Source organism: Vipera berus, assembly GCF_964194415.1.
Source record: "Vipera berus genome assembly, chromosome: 5".
NCBI classification, from domain to species: Eukaryota; Metazoa; Chordata; class Lepidosauria; order Squamata; family Viperidae; genus Vipera; species Vipera berus.
Genome location: NC_138207.1, coordinates 87,349,944 through 87,367,305, shown reverse-complemented (window position 1 = coordinate 87,367,305; position 17,362 = coordinate 87,349,944). Strand labels below are relative to the sequence as shown.

Genomic DNA, 17,362 nt, shown 5'->3' with positions numbered 1-17,362 from the left:
AACTTTGAATGATCAGGTCAGTGAAAATATACTGATCTGGCTATCTGTTCACTCAGCAAGTTAAAGTGGCCTTCCTCTCCTCCCCCTTCTCTGTCTTCTCATTCTCCCTTGCATTCTCCTCCTCCTCTCCGATTACAGTTTTACCTATTTTTTCTTAATATCTTAGACTTGCCTCTGGATCACCTTTGCTTTTTTCCCCCCTGAAATTGACTTGACTGAAGAGAGGATATTATATAATTTAAAATGTGTTGTTGCAATAGTGTGATTTCATTATTTACAATTAAAGCTGTAGATGAGAAGAGGTTATTCTTTCCTACTCAATTCAGTGGTCAATAGTCCTTTTTTGGACCATTTGGAGAATCCTATTGAATTGTTTCCAAAGGTTCCAAAGATACTTTTTCCTCAGTTAGACACAGAGGATAGCCCTTTCCTATACTGTTCTGCAGAATTCCGTATTTTTGTTATTATTGTTTAAAGTCTGTTTGAACTGTTTGGAGAAGTCATCTAGAGAACCTTCCACAACATAATGTCCCACCAGATGTATCAAATTATAATTCTCATACATCCCAATATAACATTAAATGACTTGGTTGGAGGCTGTAAGAAATATATACCGTAATCCACTTCTAGATGGCAGCAGGCTGAGGGGGAAACTAACTCAGAGGTTTACGTTTTACCTAATAAATTCCATCTCATTTTCTTTGTCTGGTTTGACCATCAGTCTAAAACAAAAGTTAAAAAAAATTATGAATTCACATTATGTGCCAAATAGCCAGAAACTATCCTTTGGGTCCTTAAAAATATTCAGAAACAGTGACAACATGACTCAATAAGTATATCATTGAGTCAAAAAGTAGGATATAAATCAAGCAAATAAATAAAAGTCAATAAAAGTTGAGCCTAGGAGGAAATGTATCACCTCTGGAATAGTTAAATATGAACGCTGCTATACAAACACTTAATGGCAGGGTTGTCACTCTGTTCACGCAGTTTCTCAGGACATCCTGATTCTGTCTTGCCATTAATACCAATTCTTATCAGCTTGCCAGCATCCTCATTCTTGGAAAACCAACCTTCACATTGGATTGATTCTTGCCTTTTTTGTAGCTTTCTGATTTTATCTTTTAGTGCTCCTTTGCTTCAGTGTTACCTTATCTGAGCAGACGTGCTTTTGTAAAATCTATGTTTTAAAAATGTGAAGCTCCTTCCAAGGGTTTTTGAACTAAAAATAGGATATAACAATATCCAATCACCACTGTCATCTCCATCAATTGGGATGTTCCCAGGGTGCTTAGCAGTGTCAAACCAGGGGGGGATGATTGGGTGATTGAAGCCCCACCCCCTTTTGACATGTGCGTTGCAGGCACATAAAAAGGGACAAAGCTTTGGTTACCCCTCCAGTGCCTATCACTGACTCCCCAAATGTTCATCATCATCATCTCCTTCATTGAAGGGTTGAAATCTGAGTAAAAATATAAAAGATTCCAGTCATGCCCCTGCATAATAGTTATTTTCTTTCTTTGTAAATGGAAACTGTCCAGGATCAAAATGTGTCTGTTTAAAAATAAGTAAAATGAGCTCCAAGTGTACCATCCAGATATTCAGTCAAGATGCTGAACTCATCCATTCTCCCAGATAGAAATTGGGAGATTTCTGTAATTTATACTGCAGTATTGGACAGTCTCTGTTTCAGCATACATACATACATACATACATACATATGAGAAATCATATGTACATCACCTGCTGCCCTGGAGATTATCCATCCAGCCATTCTGTTGGAATCATTTAGTTTTGCCTAGTTAAAACATATGTGGCTTTCCAAAACTTACTGACACCAGCCCCATCAATCCTAGCCAGCAGGATTAACAATGAGAAGTCATGGGAGTTCTAGTCCCACAATATTTAGAGCAGGGGTCTTCAAACTTGGCCCTTTTATGACTTGTGGACTTCAGCTCCCAGAATTCCTCAGCCAGCATGCCTGGCTGAGGAATTTTGGGAGTTGAAGTCCACAAGTCATAAAAGGGCCAAGTTTGAAGGCCCCTGATTTAGAGGGTTTAGCCTAGTTTAATGTATTGGAAGATTGTTCTTAAAAACTGGTCACCATGATCCAAAAAATCCTGAGACCCTAGAAAGTGTGAAGAGCAAGAAAGATGATAAGGTGTCTGGAAGATAAATTGTATGATGAACTGTTGAGGAGTTCAGTATGTCTAGCCTAGTGAAGAGATGGATTGTGGGGACATGATAAACAGTCTTCTAATACTTGAGGTGCTGTTAGAGAGAAGAGGGCAGGATAAGTTTCAATGGGTGGAAGCTTGTTAAAGCGAGATCTAACTTGGAAATAAGGATAAATTTTCTGACAGTGAGAAATTAACCAGTGGAAAAGGTTGCATTCCAGAACTGTGGGTGCTCCATTGCTGGAGGTTTTCAAAAGTAAACTGGACAACCATTTGACTGGGATGGTATAAGGTCATCTGCCTTGAGCAGGGGGTTGAACTACTGGTAGATGACCTCTGAGGTCCCTTCCAGCTCTATGATTCTGTTCTGTGTTTTAAAAGTCCATGCTTCAAGTCTATGAGGAGGATTCCATGATAAATCAACACAACCTCTCTAGTAAAAAAAAAGCCATATAGCTTTTTATATAGGCATAAAAACATGAAAAAATAACCCTGTATAGCAATAATGATGGCATTTGATCTAGTATAATATTGCATTGCTAGGTTTTTTTTAAGCATGCCTAGATTCTCTTTCTATTCTATATTTGCATTGCTGGAGTAAATTTATTCAGCATTTGTAAACTAGATGGTATATGAATTTCCAGGACCCACTATAGATTTTTAACAAAAAGCAATATGAAGAAGGGGTTCTGTAAAGACTCAGAGATATCACAGGATTCAGAAACCATCTGAGATAGTGAGTCAGCTTCCAGCACTTTCAAGTCGTCTTGTTTTTGCCCTTTGGAATAGCTGATGGATTAATTCAGTACTTAAGCAGGTGTTAAACTGAGTCTCAATTTCACAGAGGAAGCCATGGAACGCTGAAGAAAAATCTCAACCCTTTGCAATCATCAACAGAGGATGCTATGAAAGATCACAAAGCCGCGGTTGTGAAAGATTTAGAGAAACGGCTGCATTTATGGAATGATGAATCTTTCCACAGTCAACAGGTCAGTTTGTTAAAATGTGTGTGCTTCTGAAATGTCAAAATTTGGGGGAGTTACACCTGGAAAAAGGAAACCTCTCAGGTAGTGTGGCATTCAACAGGCAAAAGGTGTTGATTGCATCAAATGGAGCCACTTGACAGAGAAAAGAGGTAAAATTCCATCCAAGATATACACTCCCACACCCTGTTCCAAAGTCCCAAACATGGGAAGGATTTTATAGACTGATCCTACAACGTGTATGTGAATGTTTCTTGCTTACAATCACTTATTATAGGATATCATGGTTTGTCTAAAACAGGGGTGTCTTGTGGACATATGGACTTTAGCATGGCTGGCTGGGGAATTCTAGGAGTTGAAGTCCACAGGTTTTAAAGTTGCCAAGGTTGGACTTCCCTGGTCTAAAGCATACAGATTTGTCAATAATTAATAGTTGTTTATACCAGAGCTGTAAATAGCATGGTTTCAATTATCTTCAATTATGATGAGGGGACAAGTTGACTTTGAGGTGAATGATACATATTCAGTCACTAACTACTCCAATGACTTCCAGTTGAGACAATTCTCTCACCTTGCAAAGGAGAAGGTCCTATCTCACTGCCTAGAGGTTCTGAAATTCTGAACTGTGACCAGGACCAGGCTTAATCCCTGCAAGATGGAATGATGTAGGGGTCCACTTTGGTTATCTTATATCTTTGACTGTGGATTAAACTGCACCATCCTGCATGGGCTTAGTTTGTAACTTGAGGGCCCTCATAAAACTCATGGTTCCTTAGCTATTGCTAAAAGGCCCTTTCCACAATTTCATTTGATATGACAGTTATGATTGCCTTTGTCTGAAAGGCCCTGCTTACAGTCACTCCTGTCTCAGTCACCTCTTGTCTGGACTTTTGCAGTGCACATCTCCAACTGATCCAGAATGCAACAAGTAGAGATGGGGTCCACAGGTTCTCCTATATAGGTTTTGAGAGTTGCATTGGTTACTGGTTTCCTTCTGAGTGCTATTCAGAATGTTGGTCATTACCTTTAAAATCCTATATAGCTTACAATCTGGCTATCTGTGGGGCCACCTTCTCTTAATGACTTCTCCTCATTCTGTAAAATGAGGAATGATGGGATCTCTCCAAATTCCTCCTCTTTAGGAATGTCATCTTCAGGGACCTTTCTCAGTAGAGCCACCACTTTCTCAGTAGAGCATCACCTGATTAGTTTTGCAGAAAGCCATTAAAACTTGGCTATTCCAAGAAATATTTTGTGGCTTGTTGTGATTCGTATTGTGGAATCCTTCTGTTACGGATTTCTGTGTCCTATTGCTGTTCCACTGGTGCAGGGGTAGGCAACTTGGCTATTTTATGACTTGTGGACTTCAACTCCCAGAATTTCTGAGCCAGCCATGCTGGCTCAAGTATTCTGGGAGTTGATGTTCACAAGTCATAAAAGAGCCAAGGTTGCCTACCCCTGCACTGGTTTAAAGGCCAATGCTGGTCTTAGTTGCATTGATTACTACTTCAACTTTTTAATGGAAGAATATAAACATTTTTGGAATGACATAAATTGCACTAAAAATGTGCTTAATATGGAGTGTGTCAACAATATACATCAATAAGAGATCATACTGTACATCATTAAGTCAAGATTATATTGATATTTAACTGCTGTTACCAGCACAGTCCATTTTACTGAGTTATATATTCAAGCTGATGCCTATCTTGCTTTTAGCAAGGTTGTTGAAGACATCACTGTATCTCCCATTAGTTGTTTTTTTAATTAACAACAAGGAATGGCACTAAGTTTATTCTTCAGGAGGAAATGGACTGCCAGTTTTTCCCAGAATACCTCTAGAACATGACCAAGAGGCATTCTGGCAGGAGTCTTCTCTGGATGGAGGGCTGCCAGCTGTCCCTGCTGTAATTGCCAGAGAAGTACCAGAGGAAGGTTGAAAGGGGTACCAGAAGGTAGAATAGTGCAACTGCTCTGGTCCATCACTGATCTTGTATACAAGATCTTGTTTATTTACAGTATTTCTGTATTTGAAGGAATACAAAACTAGAGGTGGCTTGGGAGCTCATTCCTCAGCTCCAAGCAGTACTATCAGATATTTTCTTGGAAACTCTAACAGAAGGTATCACCAACGAAAGGGGAATATAGAACCTCAAGGTATCAGCCCTACAAGTAGACCCAAGCAGGAGATCAAATCCCTAGGAAGGATACTTTTGTTGAGATAGGCTATAATAACAGAATCTTGCAAGTCTGAGTGTCCTGTCCTATACCTCTTCTTCCTTCTTATAGTTCAGTAAATTATGGCAATGCCAGTCTGAGGCATTTATGAATGTTATTTGGACATGCTGATTTAGCTCCTTTCCATCTAGCTTCTGCATATCTCCATCAAGATCATCTTACTTATTCTCTACATTGAAACCCTCACAGCCATTTCAAAAGCCACTTTGCCCAAGCCTGCCTAAATCTAAAGGCAAAGTTGCCTCCTCCTTAAGGTGCAAAATATAAGCTACTGTACATTATAGCTAAAGTAGACACATCACTGGTTTTGTTTTTTAAAAAATACTCAGTTCAGCCCCATCCACCAATATGATTGTCTGCATCCACTTGGGGACCTTCCTATCCAAATTTGAAGAGTGGTATGCAGGGCTTTTTTTCTCATAGAATGCCCAGAACGGAGTTCCGGTACCTTTTTTGGATGGAACCTTGTAGGGTAGGCAAGGCGGGTTGTATGAAGTGTGTGGGTTCTGGCACCTTTTTTTTTTTTACAAAAAAAGCACTGGGTATTAGACTACCCAAAGTTTGCTTATTTCTGGTCCAAGCAATGCCAAATGTTGGTATATTCCTTTGAACATGCCAGCGCAGTAATTCATGCCATTGTGTTCATCTAATAGCTTGACAATCCTATTGTTTTCTTTTATTTATTTGGCCTTATATCTTTCATAAAAACTCAGAAATGGAAAAGAAAGAACTAGGCTTCCAACGTGCAGAGGGATACTCTTTATTTTGGCATGCTTGCACACTATGCAACATTGTCTTCCTAACCTAACTCTAGACTCAGTGTGGCAGTCACTTCTTTTACCAAATAATCTAGCAGACAGACGCTGGACCCAAGGACAGGATCAAAAATGTCAAGATGGCAACATGTAACTTTAAAAACGGGCTGGGGTGGCTTCAATTATACTGCCACCATCTTGATTCTTTTAATACACACATGAATACCCCAGAGAGCTGGCTGGCAGACTGATAAATAAATATATAGAAATCCAGACTGCAACTGCCCCAAAGAGTGTAGGAGAAGGCTTTGCCTCCTCTCACCCGCTTTGTGACTTGAGTTCACATGTGAAAAAGGAAAAAAGAAATGCTGAGGCTACAGCAGCCTCACTCTCCCATCTCTGTCCGGAAGCCAAACTGAAAGGTTCATTTCAGATTTATTCTCCCATCCAGGAATTCTCACCATGTGAAAGTGGCAATAGAAGACCTAGGACAAGGCATGAGCAAAAACCTGCTAACTGGAATAGATCTGAATTATGGTTAATAGCCCAATGATATCAGGTATCCGATCATTCTACTTTAGCATGCAGGGTCAACCTAGCTGTAATTATAGCTAAGATGGCTTTGCAAGTGACTAGCAGTTTGGAAGAGACAAGACCTCATATTTTTAGACTTACTACTTTTATAGAATCCAGAACTGAGCTGTCTTCCTGCAAACAGGCCTCAGGGCCAAGTGGGGCAAAACAAGCCAAATTAAACTGAGTAAATACCACATGACAGATGCCTTTGGGATGACTAAGGAGATGTTTTTTCCCCACATACCAGCACTGTCAACATTGTGAGGCTTGTAGGTGGTCTCAACTCTCCATATCTACCTACTTACTAGAATGAAAGGAACCCTACAGAAGTGAAAATTAGCATCGGCACAGCCAATAAATGTTTCAGTCTCTTCTTTTGGATTGAGCTACTGAATAATTTCTAGTAAATCACAAACAAATGGCATATTAGAGCAGATGGCAGAAACAAGGGTGCCACAGTTCCTACTTGCTGAAGGAAAAAGTAAGATAAATTGCTGAAAAGATGATGATAAAATATCACCCAATGTTTTGTGTTGTGTAATGGGTTCCTGAAGGCATTGACCAGACCGATATAATGCAACATGTTTTATTGCAAGAATAACAGAACAGAACTCAGCCGACAGACTGACAGATATTTATACATACTGCCACTAGGCGGCGACCAATCAAATTTAAAGTTGGTTTTCCCACTCAAATATAAACTTCAGTTGGAGTCACATTTAAACCAAAACACATTAACGGTTAATAACAATACATAACACTCCTTTCCCCTGGACAAGTCAACCCCCAGTACATTTTGTGTACATAATCATTTAAGTATGCTGGTGGATTACAGGTTCTTTCGGAGCGCCGCAAAATTGCTTGGGGCTCCCGATCAACTTGCCTTTAACCATACCCAGTAGACCCATGCCACTAAGTCTGTCCGCACCGGGTAGACGGGTGCCGCTGTGTTCAGCTGAACCAACTAGACCTGTACCACTGTGTTCACTCGCATCACTTGCCGGCAAACACGGTTCGCTATTCTGTGTTGATTCTGGTTCAACTCATACAGTCTCTGTGGGTCTGGCCAATTCGGGAATGTCCACTTTTTTATTATTTTATTTTAATCCCATTTATATCCCGCCCTTCTCCGAAGACTCAGGGCGGCTTACAATTTAAGCACAAACCAATGTGCTTATATACATGTCTATAGTTCTCTCATCCTCTGCTCCAGGACTCTGACTTGCCAACTGCCACCGCAATCGGTCAATGTCGTCCAGGGCCACCTTGTAGGATAGTGGCCCTGGCACCTTTGTCACAATAGCAACCACTCAAGGTGCCCCCTGCCCATAGTTTCTTGCCCAGACAGGCTCACCCAAACGTAAATTCCTCGGAGGCTTGAGTTGTGACATTTCTGCAGCTGCTCTGTCAGGATGGAGATGGTCCAACTTTGTCGTTAGTCAATGACCCCATCTCAGCTCGGCTGGGCTACGACCTGTAGCAGTACTCGGCGTTGTATGCTGGCATAAAAGAAAGTCTGCTAGGCGATGATTCCAGTCTCCAGTCATTAGTCTTTTTAGAGACTCTTTAGTGGATCACCATCCGTTCAGCTTGGCCGTTGGAAGCTGGATGGAACGGGGCTGAAGTGGTGTGTCTAATCACGTTAGCCTTGAGGAAGGACTGGAACTCTGCTGCCATGAATTGTGCCCTGTTGTCAGACACAATGACGTCCAGCAGGCCATGTGTAGCAAAAAGCCTGCACAGTTCCTGGATGGTCCTGGCAGTAGTCATAGATTGGAGAGGTACTACCTCTAGCCATTTTGAATAGTTGTCCATGACAATGAGGAATACCTGTCCCTGAAATGGTCCTGCAAAGTTGATATGCACGTGAGACCATGGAGTTTGCATGGTCTCCCAGTGGTGGACTGGTGCTTGAGCCATTTCTTTTTTTTTTTTTAATTGAAAAGTTTTATCATACATTTTATCTTTAACAAACCCCCCTACCCCTCCCCTATCCCTCCCTCCTTACCCCTCCCCCCTCCCCCCCCCAACTTCCCAGAGCTAAGTACAAGGTATAAAAAACAAAAAAAAAAGAATCATAAACAACCATATGCTAACAACCGTAAACTCTAAAATCTATCACTCTCTAGCTCATATAGGATAACTACAAACACTATTAATATAAAATATATAAAAAAAGAGAAAAAAAAAGAGAAAAGAAGGGAAGACTTATTCAAATGCTACATGAAACTTTTTAGTCCCATATTTGTTCTGGATATACTCAATCCATTTTCTCCACTCCATAATATGCTTGAGCCATTTCTGGCCGGGTTTCTTGGCAGACCCTACAGCTCCTTACTTGAGCCTCAATATCTTTATCCAGACCTGGCCACCACAATTAGCTTCTTGCAAGTACCTTCATTTTGACGATGCCAGGATGCCCCTCATGCAGATATTCTAATACTCTGGCTCGCATTGTGGGTGGAACAATCACCCTGCTTCTCCACAATATGCAACCCTTGTGGGCTGACAGCTCATCCTTTTTGCTGGCATAACTCTGGAACTCTGGACTTGGCCTGTTTTCTGGCCACCACCTCAACACCCAGTTCAAAATGCAGATGAGTGTTTTGTCAGCGGCCACATCTCCCAGGTATAGGGGCATTTCAGGAAGAACCTGGATTGCCAGTATGCGAGCTGCTGGGTCTGGGTCTGGATCTGTTTGAGGCAGAGGCAGTCAGCTAAGTGCATCAGCATGGCCAATTTCCTTGCCAGATTTGTGGACTAGCCTGTATGAATAGGCAGCCATAAAAATTGACTATCGCAGCATCCTTGGTTATAGGATCTGCAGAGTCTGCTTGTCTGCTGTAAAGAGGGCGAGCAACGGCTTGTGATCAGTGAAAATGGTGAAAGGTTGCCCGTATAGGAAGTCATGGAATTTTTAAATTCCTGCTGCAATAGTGAGGGCTTCCTTGTCTATCTGCGCATAATTTCTTTCTGCTGCAGATAGTGTTCTAGAGTAATAAGCTATAGGAGCTTCACGGCCATCTGCCATTTTATGGCTTAGAACTGCTCCGATGCCATACAGTGATGCATTACATGCTAAAATCATGGGCAGTTTTTCATTAAAATGTGCTAACACAGAGTTAGATGATAGCAATGATTTGACTGCTCTGAATGCTTTATCGTGGGTGCTTGCCCACACCCAGGGCGCTTTTTTGTCTAAAAGATGATGGAGTGGCTCTGCCAATGCCACTTTGTGTTGCAGTAACGAGTGATAAAAATTTAAAAGTCCCAAGAATTGTAAGGATGACAAATAGCATATGTATGTATTTCAGATATGATAATATTGCTAAGCACATTGGTTTGTGCTTAAATTGTAAGCCTCCCTGAGTCTTCGGAGAAGGGCGGGATATAAATGGGATTAAAATAAAATAAAATAAATAAAAATAATTACTATATAATGAAACAGATTAGCTATCAGAACATCTTTGAATTATATTATAAAATTTGCAATAATAAAAGATATTATTTTTAAAAATGGATGAACTATAAGATGTTAAATAGAATATATTTGTTGTAATGATAGAGCTAATTTTTTTTCTTAATGGGCTAAGGGGAATCTTTAAAAGATACACATTGATTTTATAATTAACTTTTAGACCTTTAAAGTAAAGGAAAGTTAGCTATTAGAATTTACTTATATTACAGAATTTGGAAGGATATAACAAAAGATATTTTCTCAATAATTAGTGAACTATTAAGATGTTAAATAGAATAAATTTGTATAACATAAGAATGCATTGAAATGAACAATATATGTATTTTAGAATGAATGAATGAACCTTTATTGTCAAAGTACAACCATGTATACATTGAGATTGGCTGAGCTACCCTTCGTGCCCCCACCCCCCAACTTACAGTGACACATACCCTCCATCTTATTACACCATGTGAACTAATTGCACAACACACCAGCCTCGCAAGTCAATTATGCATAAAATTTATAAAAATTATTTCCCATTCAAAAGCCTAACAGCCCATGGATAAAAGCTGTTTTTCAGCCTGTTGGTGCGGCTGGCTATAGTCCTATATCTCCTACCTGATGGTAGGAGAGTAAAGAGATACCGTCTTCTTCTTCTTTCAAATCTATCTGGCTTAGGTAAAAGGTCATGTCTGGTGTTGTAATTATTGTTTGTTTGGTTGAAGTCTTGGTGTACTGTATTTGAAGGCCTTTGGCATCCTCCATCTTAGTATTGCTTTCTTCAGCTTCTGTTGCTTGTTGGATTGTAGGTTTTATAGTTGAAATCAAAGTTTGGGCTTCAAGTAGATTGTACTTGTTGTACTTTAAAGTCCCCTGTTTTGTTGTTAAATTCCTCATCCTCTGTTTGTTTTTGGATTGTCAGTTCATCAATTGAAGTAAGAATCTCATTTGGTGAGTTTGTGCTATCAAATTTGTCTTTAAGTCTGGCTTTTATTTCTGCAGTCATTGCCAAAATTGTGTCAAGTATGAGTTTATAGTCAAGTGGTGGGATATATTCTTCCATTTTTAAAAATATTTTACAGATAGGCCTTTAGTGGAGGCTATTTAAATAAAAGTCAATAAATGTCCACCTCCACTAATCCTAAAGGTTGTTTTCAGTGCCAGGTGTTCCCAGTTTTTATCTTTAAAGATAGTGTCAAGGACAAATCTGTTAAAGCCAGGTCTCAGAGTAAAAAAAAAGGTTTACTTGCTACACCAGTCTTCGCCACAAGATGTCCTCAATAGCATGTACAATCCTTTTGCAGAGTAATATAATATAAGTCTTTTATCCAATTAATTCATTTTTAGTAGTAAATAGGGTAGTAGGTCCCCGTAAAAATAGACAATAAAAACTTTTTAGTGGCCCAAAAATTTCAGAGGTACAGATAGAGTTGCTTAGTTATTTAGCTTAGTCATTTGATTTCTTTTAAGGCTTTAAGGTTGTAAATCCCCAAGTAAGCAGTCGTCGAATTTTCAAGAAGGGGGGAAAAGATTTTCAAGAAAGTCCCACAGGAAAGTAATTAGGGAAGTAAGAAGGCTAAGGTCTCACCCAAATCCTCTAGATTGCTTCATTGTGCTTGATAGTGATTTTGGCTTTTGTCAGGGAACGGCTTAGTGATCAGCCATCAACATGGCTGATCTCTTCTTCTTCGGGCCAGAGTAGTAACTCTGGATCAAATGGAGGACTGCTGCCCTTCCACGATCACAGAGAGATAGCCTCCTCATGGTGGTCATCCCTCCAGGGTGACTTTTAACCCTTTGCAGGGTCCTCCGATGAAGTAAGACCGGACGGCGGGGGAGATCTTCTCCCGGCATGTCCACCAGCGCCGTACATGCAAACCAGAAGCCCACATCAGCATACTCTTGACATACTACTGCCAGGTCAGCAGTTTGAGTGAGATTTATGCCAGTTACTCAGATCACCAGGGCCTCAAACCAGTCTAATCCTATTAGACTTGTATGTTGTCCTTCAACAGCCACAACGTTGAGGGGATCCTCAACTCTTTGAACCTGACTCTTACAGACTGACAGATATTTATACATGCCGCCACTAGGCGGCAACCAATCAGATTTAAAGCTGGATGCAGTATTCCAGGTGTGGCCTTACCATTATGGGAAAGACTGAGAAACTAATCCCAGAAAAGACATCCAGTCCTTCCATGTTGTTATCAACAAAACTACATGGACATTTCCAAGCCATTACAAGGATTTGAGGAAAACTTAGATTTATTTATTTTCTTTGCTTTGTTGAGTAGGGTAAGGGCCACTGAAACAAATGCAATTCTGCCAGGGAAAATTATTCCTTTAGAGTAGCAAGTGCCAAGACGAAAATGAGTTCCTTAGCATGTTGCACATCATAATAGGAATTGTTGCCAAAGTTTAAAGAGTAGATGACATCTGGCACATCTGGACATGGGATCCTTGCTAGCTCAAAATTGTTCAACTAAGGAAATGGGGTGATGATATTTTTTGCCCCTGTCTGAAGCATTAGTCTGTTGAAGGGAATGGATAGATAGTCAAACTCTGCAATGGTTTGATAATAATAATTAATAATAATAATTTTATTTGTATACCGCTCTTCTCCCGAAGGACTCAGGGCGGTGAACAGGGCAATACATGTTAAAAGACAAGAATACAAAAATTAAAAGAGATTAAACAAGATGCCCAAAAACTATAACAATAAGTTAAAATACATAAAAAGCAATAAAACCCAAACCCATCACCCATCAGGCCAGGCCGGCTTGTTCGAACAGATAGGTCTTTAGATCGCGCCGGAAGGAGCGAAGGTCGGGTGCCATCCGGAGCTCAACCGGAAGATGGTTCCATAAATCCAGCGCGCCCACAGAGAACACCCTCCCCCTGGGGGCCACCAGTCGACATTCTTTGACCGGTGGCACCCTGAGGAGGCCCTCTCTGTGGGAGCGCACTGGGTGGAGGGAAGTTGATGCCGGCCGCAGGTGCTCCCTGAGGTATTCCGGACCCATGCCATGAAGGGCTTTGTAGGTCATTACCAGCACCTTGAATCTCACACGGAAGACAACTGGAAGCCAATGCAACTCGCGGAGCAGGGGTGTAACATGGGAGTATCGGGAAACTCCCAACACAACTCTCGCGGCTGCATTCTGTACCAGTTGGAGCCTCCGAGCGGTCTTCAAGGGCAGCCCCATGTAGAGAGCGTTGCAGTAGTCCAAACGAGAGGTCACGAGCGCATGAGTGACCGTACGCAAGGCATCCCGGTTTAGATAGGGCCGCAACTGGTGCACCAGGCGAACCTGGGCGAAAGCCCCCCTAGTCACATTTACTATATGGTCTTCTAAAGAAAGCTGTGAATCTAGGAGGACTCCCAAGTTGCGAGCCCTATCTACGGGGGGGGGGTAATAACTCACCCCCCATAGAGAGAGATGGAATATTCTGAATATCTCGAGATGCCGGTACGCACAGCCACTCAGTCTTGTCAGGGTTGAGTCGAAGCCTGTTCCTCCCCATCCAGACCCGAACCGCCTCCAGGCAACAGTACATCACGTCGAGGGCATCACTGGGGTGGTTTGGGGTCGAAATGAAAAGCTGGGTATCATCAGCATACTGTGCTTAATATAAAGGAAGTTGTTTTCAAAAATATTAGTTATCTGAGGAATACACACAATATGAAAAACCAAATATTGCAAATCTCAAGCAAAGTGGAACAATGATGGTGGAGGACCTTATTTTGGTAAAAAGAGACGGATAAGTTGTGAAGGAGGAAGCATACAAAGGTTAGGAAAATGGCAGTGGTGAACAGTTAGGTAGAAACTGAAAAAAATGCTCATCCAAATATGCTTTGTCACTCCTATTATTAATTTACATTAAAACTCAAATAGATGGATATTGTTTATATTAGATTGCATTTTTCTAATGGTTTGCAATCTTTGACATGTTTGCAAATCTTGATTGTGAACTCCCAGAGATACTTGATTCCAATTATTAACCCCATTGAAAGAGAAAATCTCAGGTTCATTCTTTTGATCTATTGTAAAAAAAAAGGTCATTGAACTGGAAATTTCTGAGATCTACCAGTATTTTCAGGTTTTGGAAAATGTACAGTCCCATTTTTAAGTATATGTATGTGTATAAAAGTGTGTGTGTGTGTGTGTGTGTGTGTGCGTGGTGTGTGTGTATGGATTTTACAATTATAGATTTTAATGTGTAATTATAATTGAAAGACCTGAAGGACCACATTAAGTACAGATCATCAGGGATAAAATCTATCTTATCTGGTTGCTAAGAGCCAGCAACAACCTGGTGGTACATAAAAAAAAAGCAAAATTACATCCTATCTTCTAAGAAACATATGGGAGCAAACAGACCATGATTTATAGTGTATTTATTATTTATTTACAGTTACAGCTCTTTTTAAAAAAAATCTCTGATAATATCTCATATTTAATAATACAAGTAGCCAAAAAATAGCAGCCCACATTTGCCCACCAAGGCAAATATGAATCTATATATGTATATATAATATGCAACCTATAAAACATTCTATGCTACCTCAGTTACTTAAATAAATTATACCATCTAGTAGCAATTAAATCCTAAGTTCGCTTTCACCTCTGAAGCTGCCTTCTGTTCTTTCTTCATTATTTCAATAAAATAATACCCATAAATGTCTTCATAACCTGTTCCTCATGCAATTTTCCTCATTCCTCGTTCCCTCCGCCAGAAAACAGCCTATGATGAAAATCTGGCTCGCGGGCTTCAGGGACCCAGCCCTCATTCCCCAACCTTCAAGTTTACCGCTGAGGAAGTATCCCAGGTACAGCCTTCCTTTCCCACACATGTGTGCCTCATATGTACATATGTTCAGTAGAATGCAAAACCTGAAATTCAACTTCTGCCATTGAAATGAGGTTGGGGATTTCTTACATTAAAATGAGCTGTGATCATCCTTGATTATTCATGGTAAGTATTTTAATAGCAGCCAAAGATGTTAATTACCAGAAATCTGGGTGCAAAGCAAAGGTATTTCGTAAACCACAAAAAAGGTTCAAATTGAAAACCCTGTTGAAACATAGTTTAGTGTGTTTGCATTCTGATTAGAGAGCATTCAAGCAGCTCATGAGTTAACTGTTGTTAATTCAACTGTTGTTAATTCAAGATTCACAATCCATTATATTCCAAAGTAAGTAACATTTCCAGATTTTTATTGTGATGCATATTTAATTTACAGGTTTTCAGTTTGCAGCCTTCACTGCAATTTAGAATCCCCAGCCTGAGTCCTTACTATAGACAAGGGGTGTCAAACTGCCGGCCTGCAGGCCAGATGCATCAACCTGAGGCCGCACCATCCCAGCTCCGTCAATGCAAATAAAGTCACAATACATCATGACACATCACGTGACGCGAGTTTGATGCCCATATTATAGACTTTTTTTTTACATTTTCTATAAGGCAAAAATGTTGTAATTCCTCAGCAAAATCTATATATTACAGAAATCATTGTATGAGCATTATAACTGCCCAGGTTTCTTCCATGTTCCAAGGTAGCATTCTGATGTGCTGCCATGTCTTATCATTCTGTTTCTATTATTCTCAACTCCTTACAGTACTGAAACTAAAATACGTCAGGATGTCTGTAACTAAAAATCAGGGATGTCTGGGGGGTGGGTGGGTTGATAAAAAGTGAGGATGGTGGCCACAATGGTGTGATCAAAGTTGGCCTGTTTTTATGTGTATTTTATGTATGATATACATAAAAAAGCAGGTAAAGCTTTGATCACACTGCTGTGCCTGCCATGTTGACTTTTTTGATCATGCTCTATAGGCACCCCTGTGTAAAATCAGAAAGTGTGACTAGCACCAAAAGATTATGGAGAGCAGATTTCTGAGAGATGTAGGACAACCCTGGTTTATGCTGGCATTAAATTTAAGGATAATGGAGGTTTACCTCAGAAGGCAATAATAATGTTTCCAATAGCTATATTTACTATTTACTGGTTTTGCTCAAAATTGTTACTATGGATAAATAGCCTTGGTGGAGCAGTGAGCTAATGCCTCCTTAAGTAACACCAGCTGCCTGTAATTAGTGCAGGTTCGAGTCCCACCAGGCTCAAGGTTGACTCAGCCTTCCATCCTTCCGAGGTAGGTAAAATGAGGACCCAGATTGTTGGGGGCAATTAAGCTGACTTTGTAATAATGCCGCTTGTGGGGGGGGGGCGAAAGCCCTAATAAGCAGGCATATACATAGAATGAAGGCTACTGCTAAGCTTGTAAGCCGCCCTGAGTCTTTGGAGAAGGGCGGGATATAAATGGAATTTTAAAAAAAATACGTATATTTGATTGGCAGAGACTGGCAGTTTTGCTTTCCTAGTTTTAAAGGCATTTCATAACAACAAAGAGAAGCAACCAACTGAGATGAGAGTTGGCTCATTTTCTGCTGAGGTATCTGCTGAGGTATCCTTTGTGAAAGACAAAATTAAACAAGGTGAAATCTTATAAGCCTGGAGGTTGCCTGCCAACTGGGGAGCAGCCATGGAGCAGAGCTAACCTAATAATCTTGAAAGTAATAGGACTCCCAATTAGCAGCTGGTCTTCTGGCTGCATTTTTCACAGACGGGTCATCTTACGCATACAATTCCTTTTAAAGGGCTATTTAGGAGTCAGAATAGGTGCAGTTAGGAAGATCTGGAAACAGGCTTCTGCACAGCGAAAGAATGTGAATTTTTTTTCTCCAGGACTTCTCTCCCATCAGTTCTGCCTCACCTCCCACCACAAAGGGTCCTTCTAGGTGGATGAAGTGTACAAGGATGGTATGACTAACTTTATTAATGGCCCCACTCCGTCTTGGGCTCTTCTCTTCCTTGTCTGAAGAGCAAACAAGAGACTAAACAAAAAATGGAAGGTTGAGGATGACAAGCTCATTCCACAGGATGGGTATGTGAGGTTAAATGCGGACTGTCCCAAAATGACTTCTGGAGGAAATGCTTTAGCGGTGAAAACATTTTTGTGAGAGAGTGTTCTGTACCAGCCTGCTACCGGCCCTGCAGAAAAGGCAGGGACAACCCCTTTACAAACGGCAAGAGGCTGGAATAAAGCCTGCCAAATTTATTAACATAAAACAGACACCAACCATGAAACAGGAGCTATGAAACAGGAACT

The 17,362-nt window shown here is 40.6% G+C and overlaps 1 protein-coding gene across 3 annotated transcripts in view; it reads left to right on the top strand.

Annotated features, from left to right (window-relative positions):
* The window catches only part of MYPN (myopalladin), a 96,376-nt gene that overhangs the window by 62,360 nt on the left and 16,654 nt on the right, over positions 1–17,362 (top strand). For all 3 annotated transcript variants that reach the window (XM_081329616.1, XM_081329617.1, XM_081329615.1), the window contains one exon: positions 3,022–3,166. In XM_081329616.1, coding sequence (XP_081185742.1) covers positions 3,022–3,166 — 145 coding nt within the window. The remainder of the gene's footprint in view (positions 1–3,021; positions 3,167–17,362) is intronic.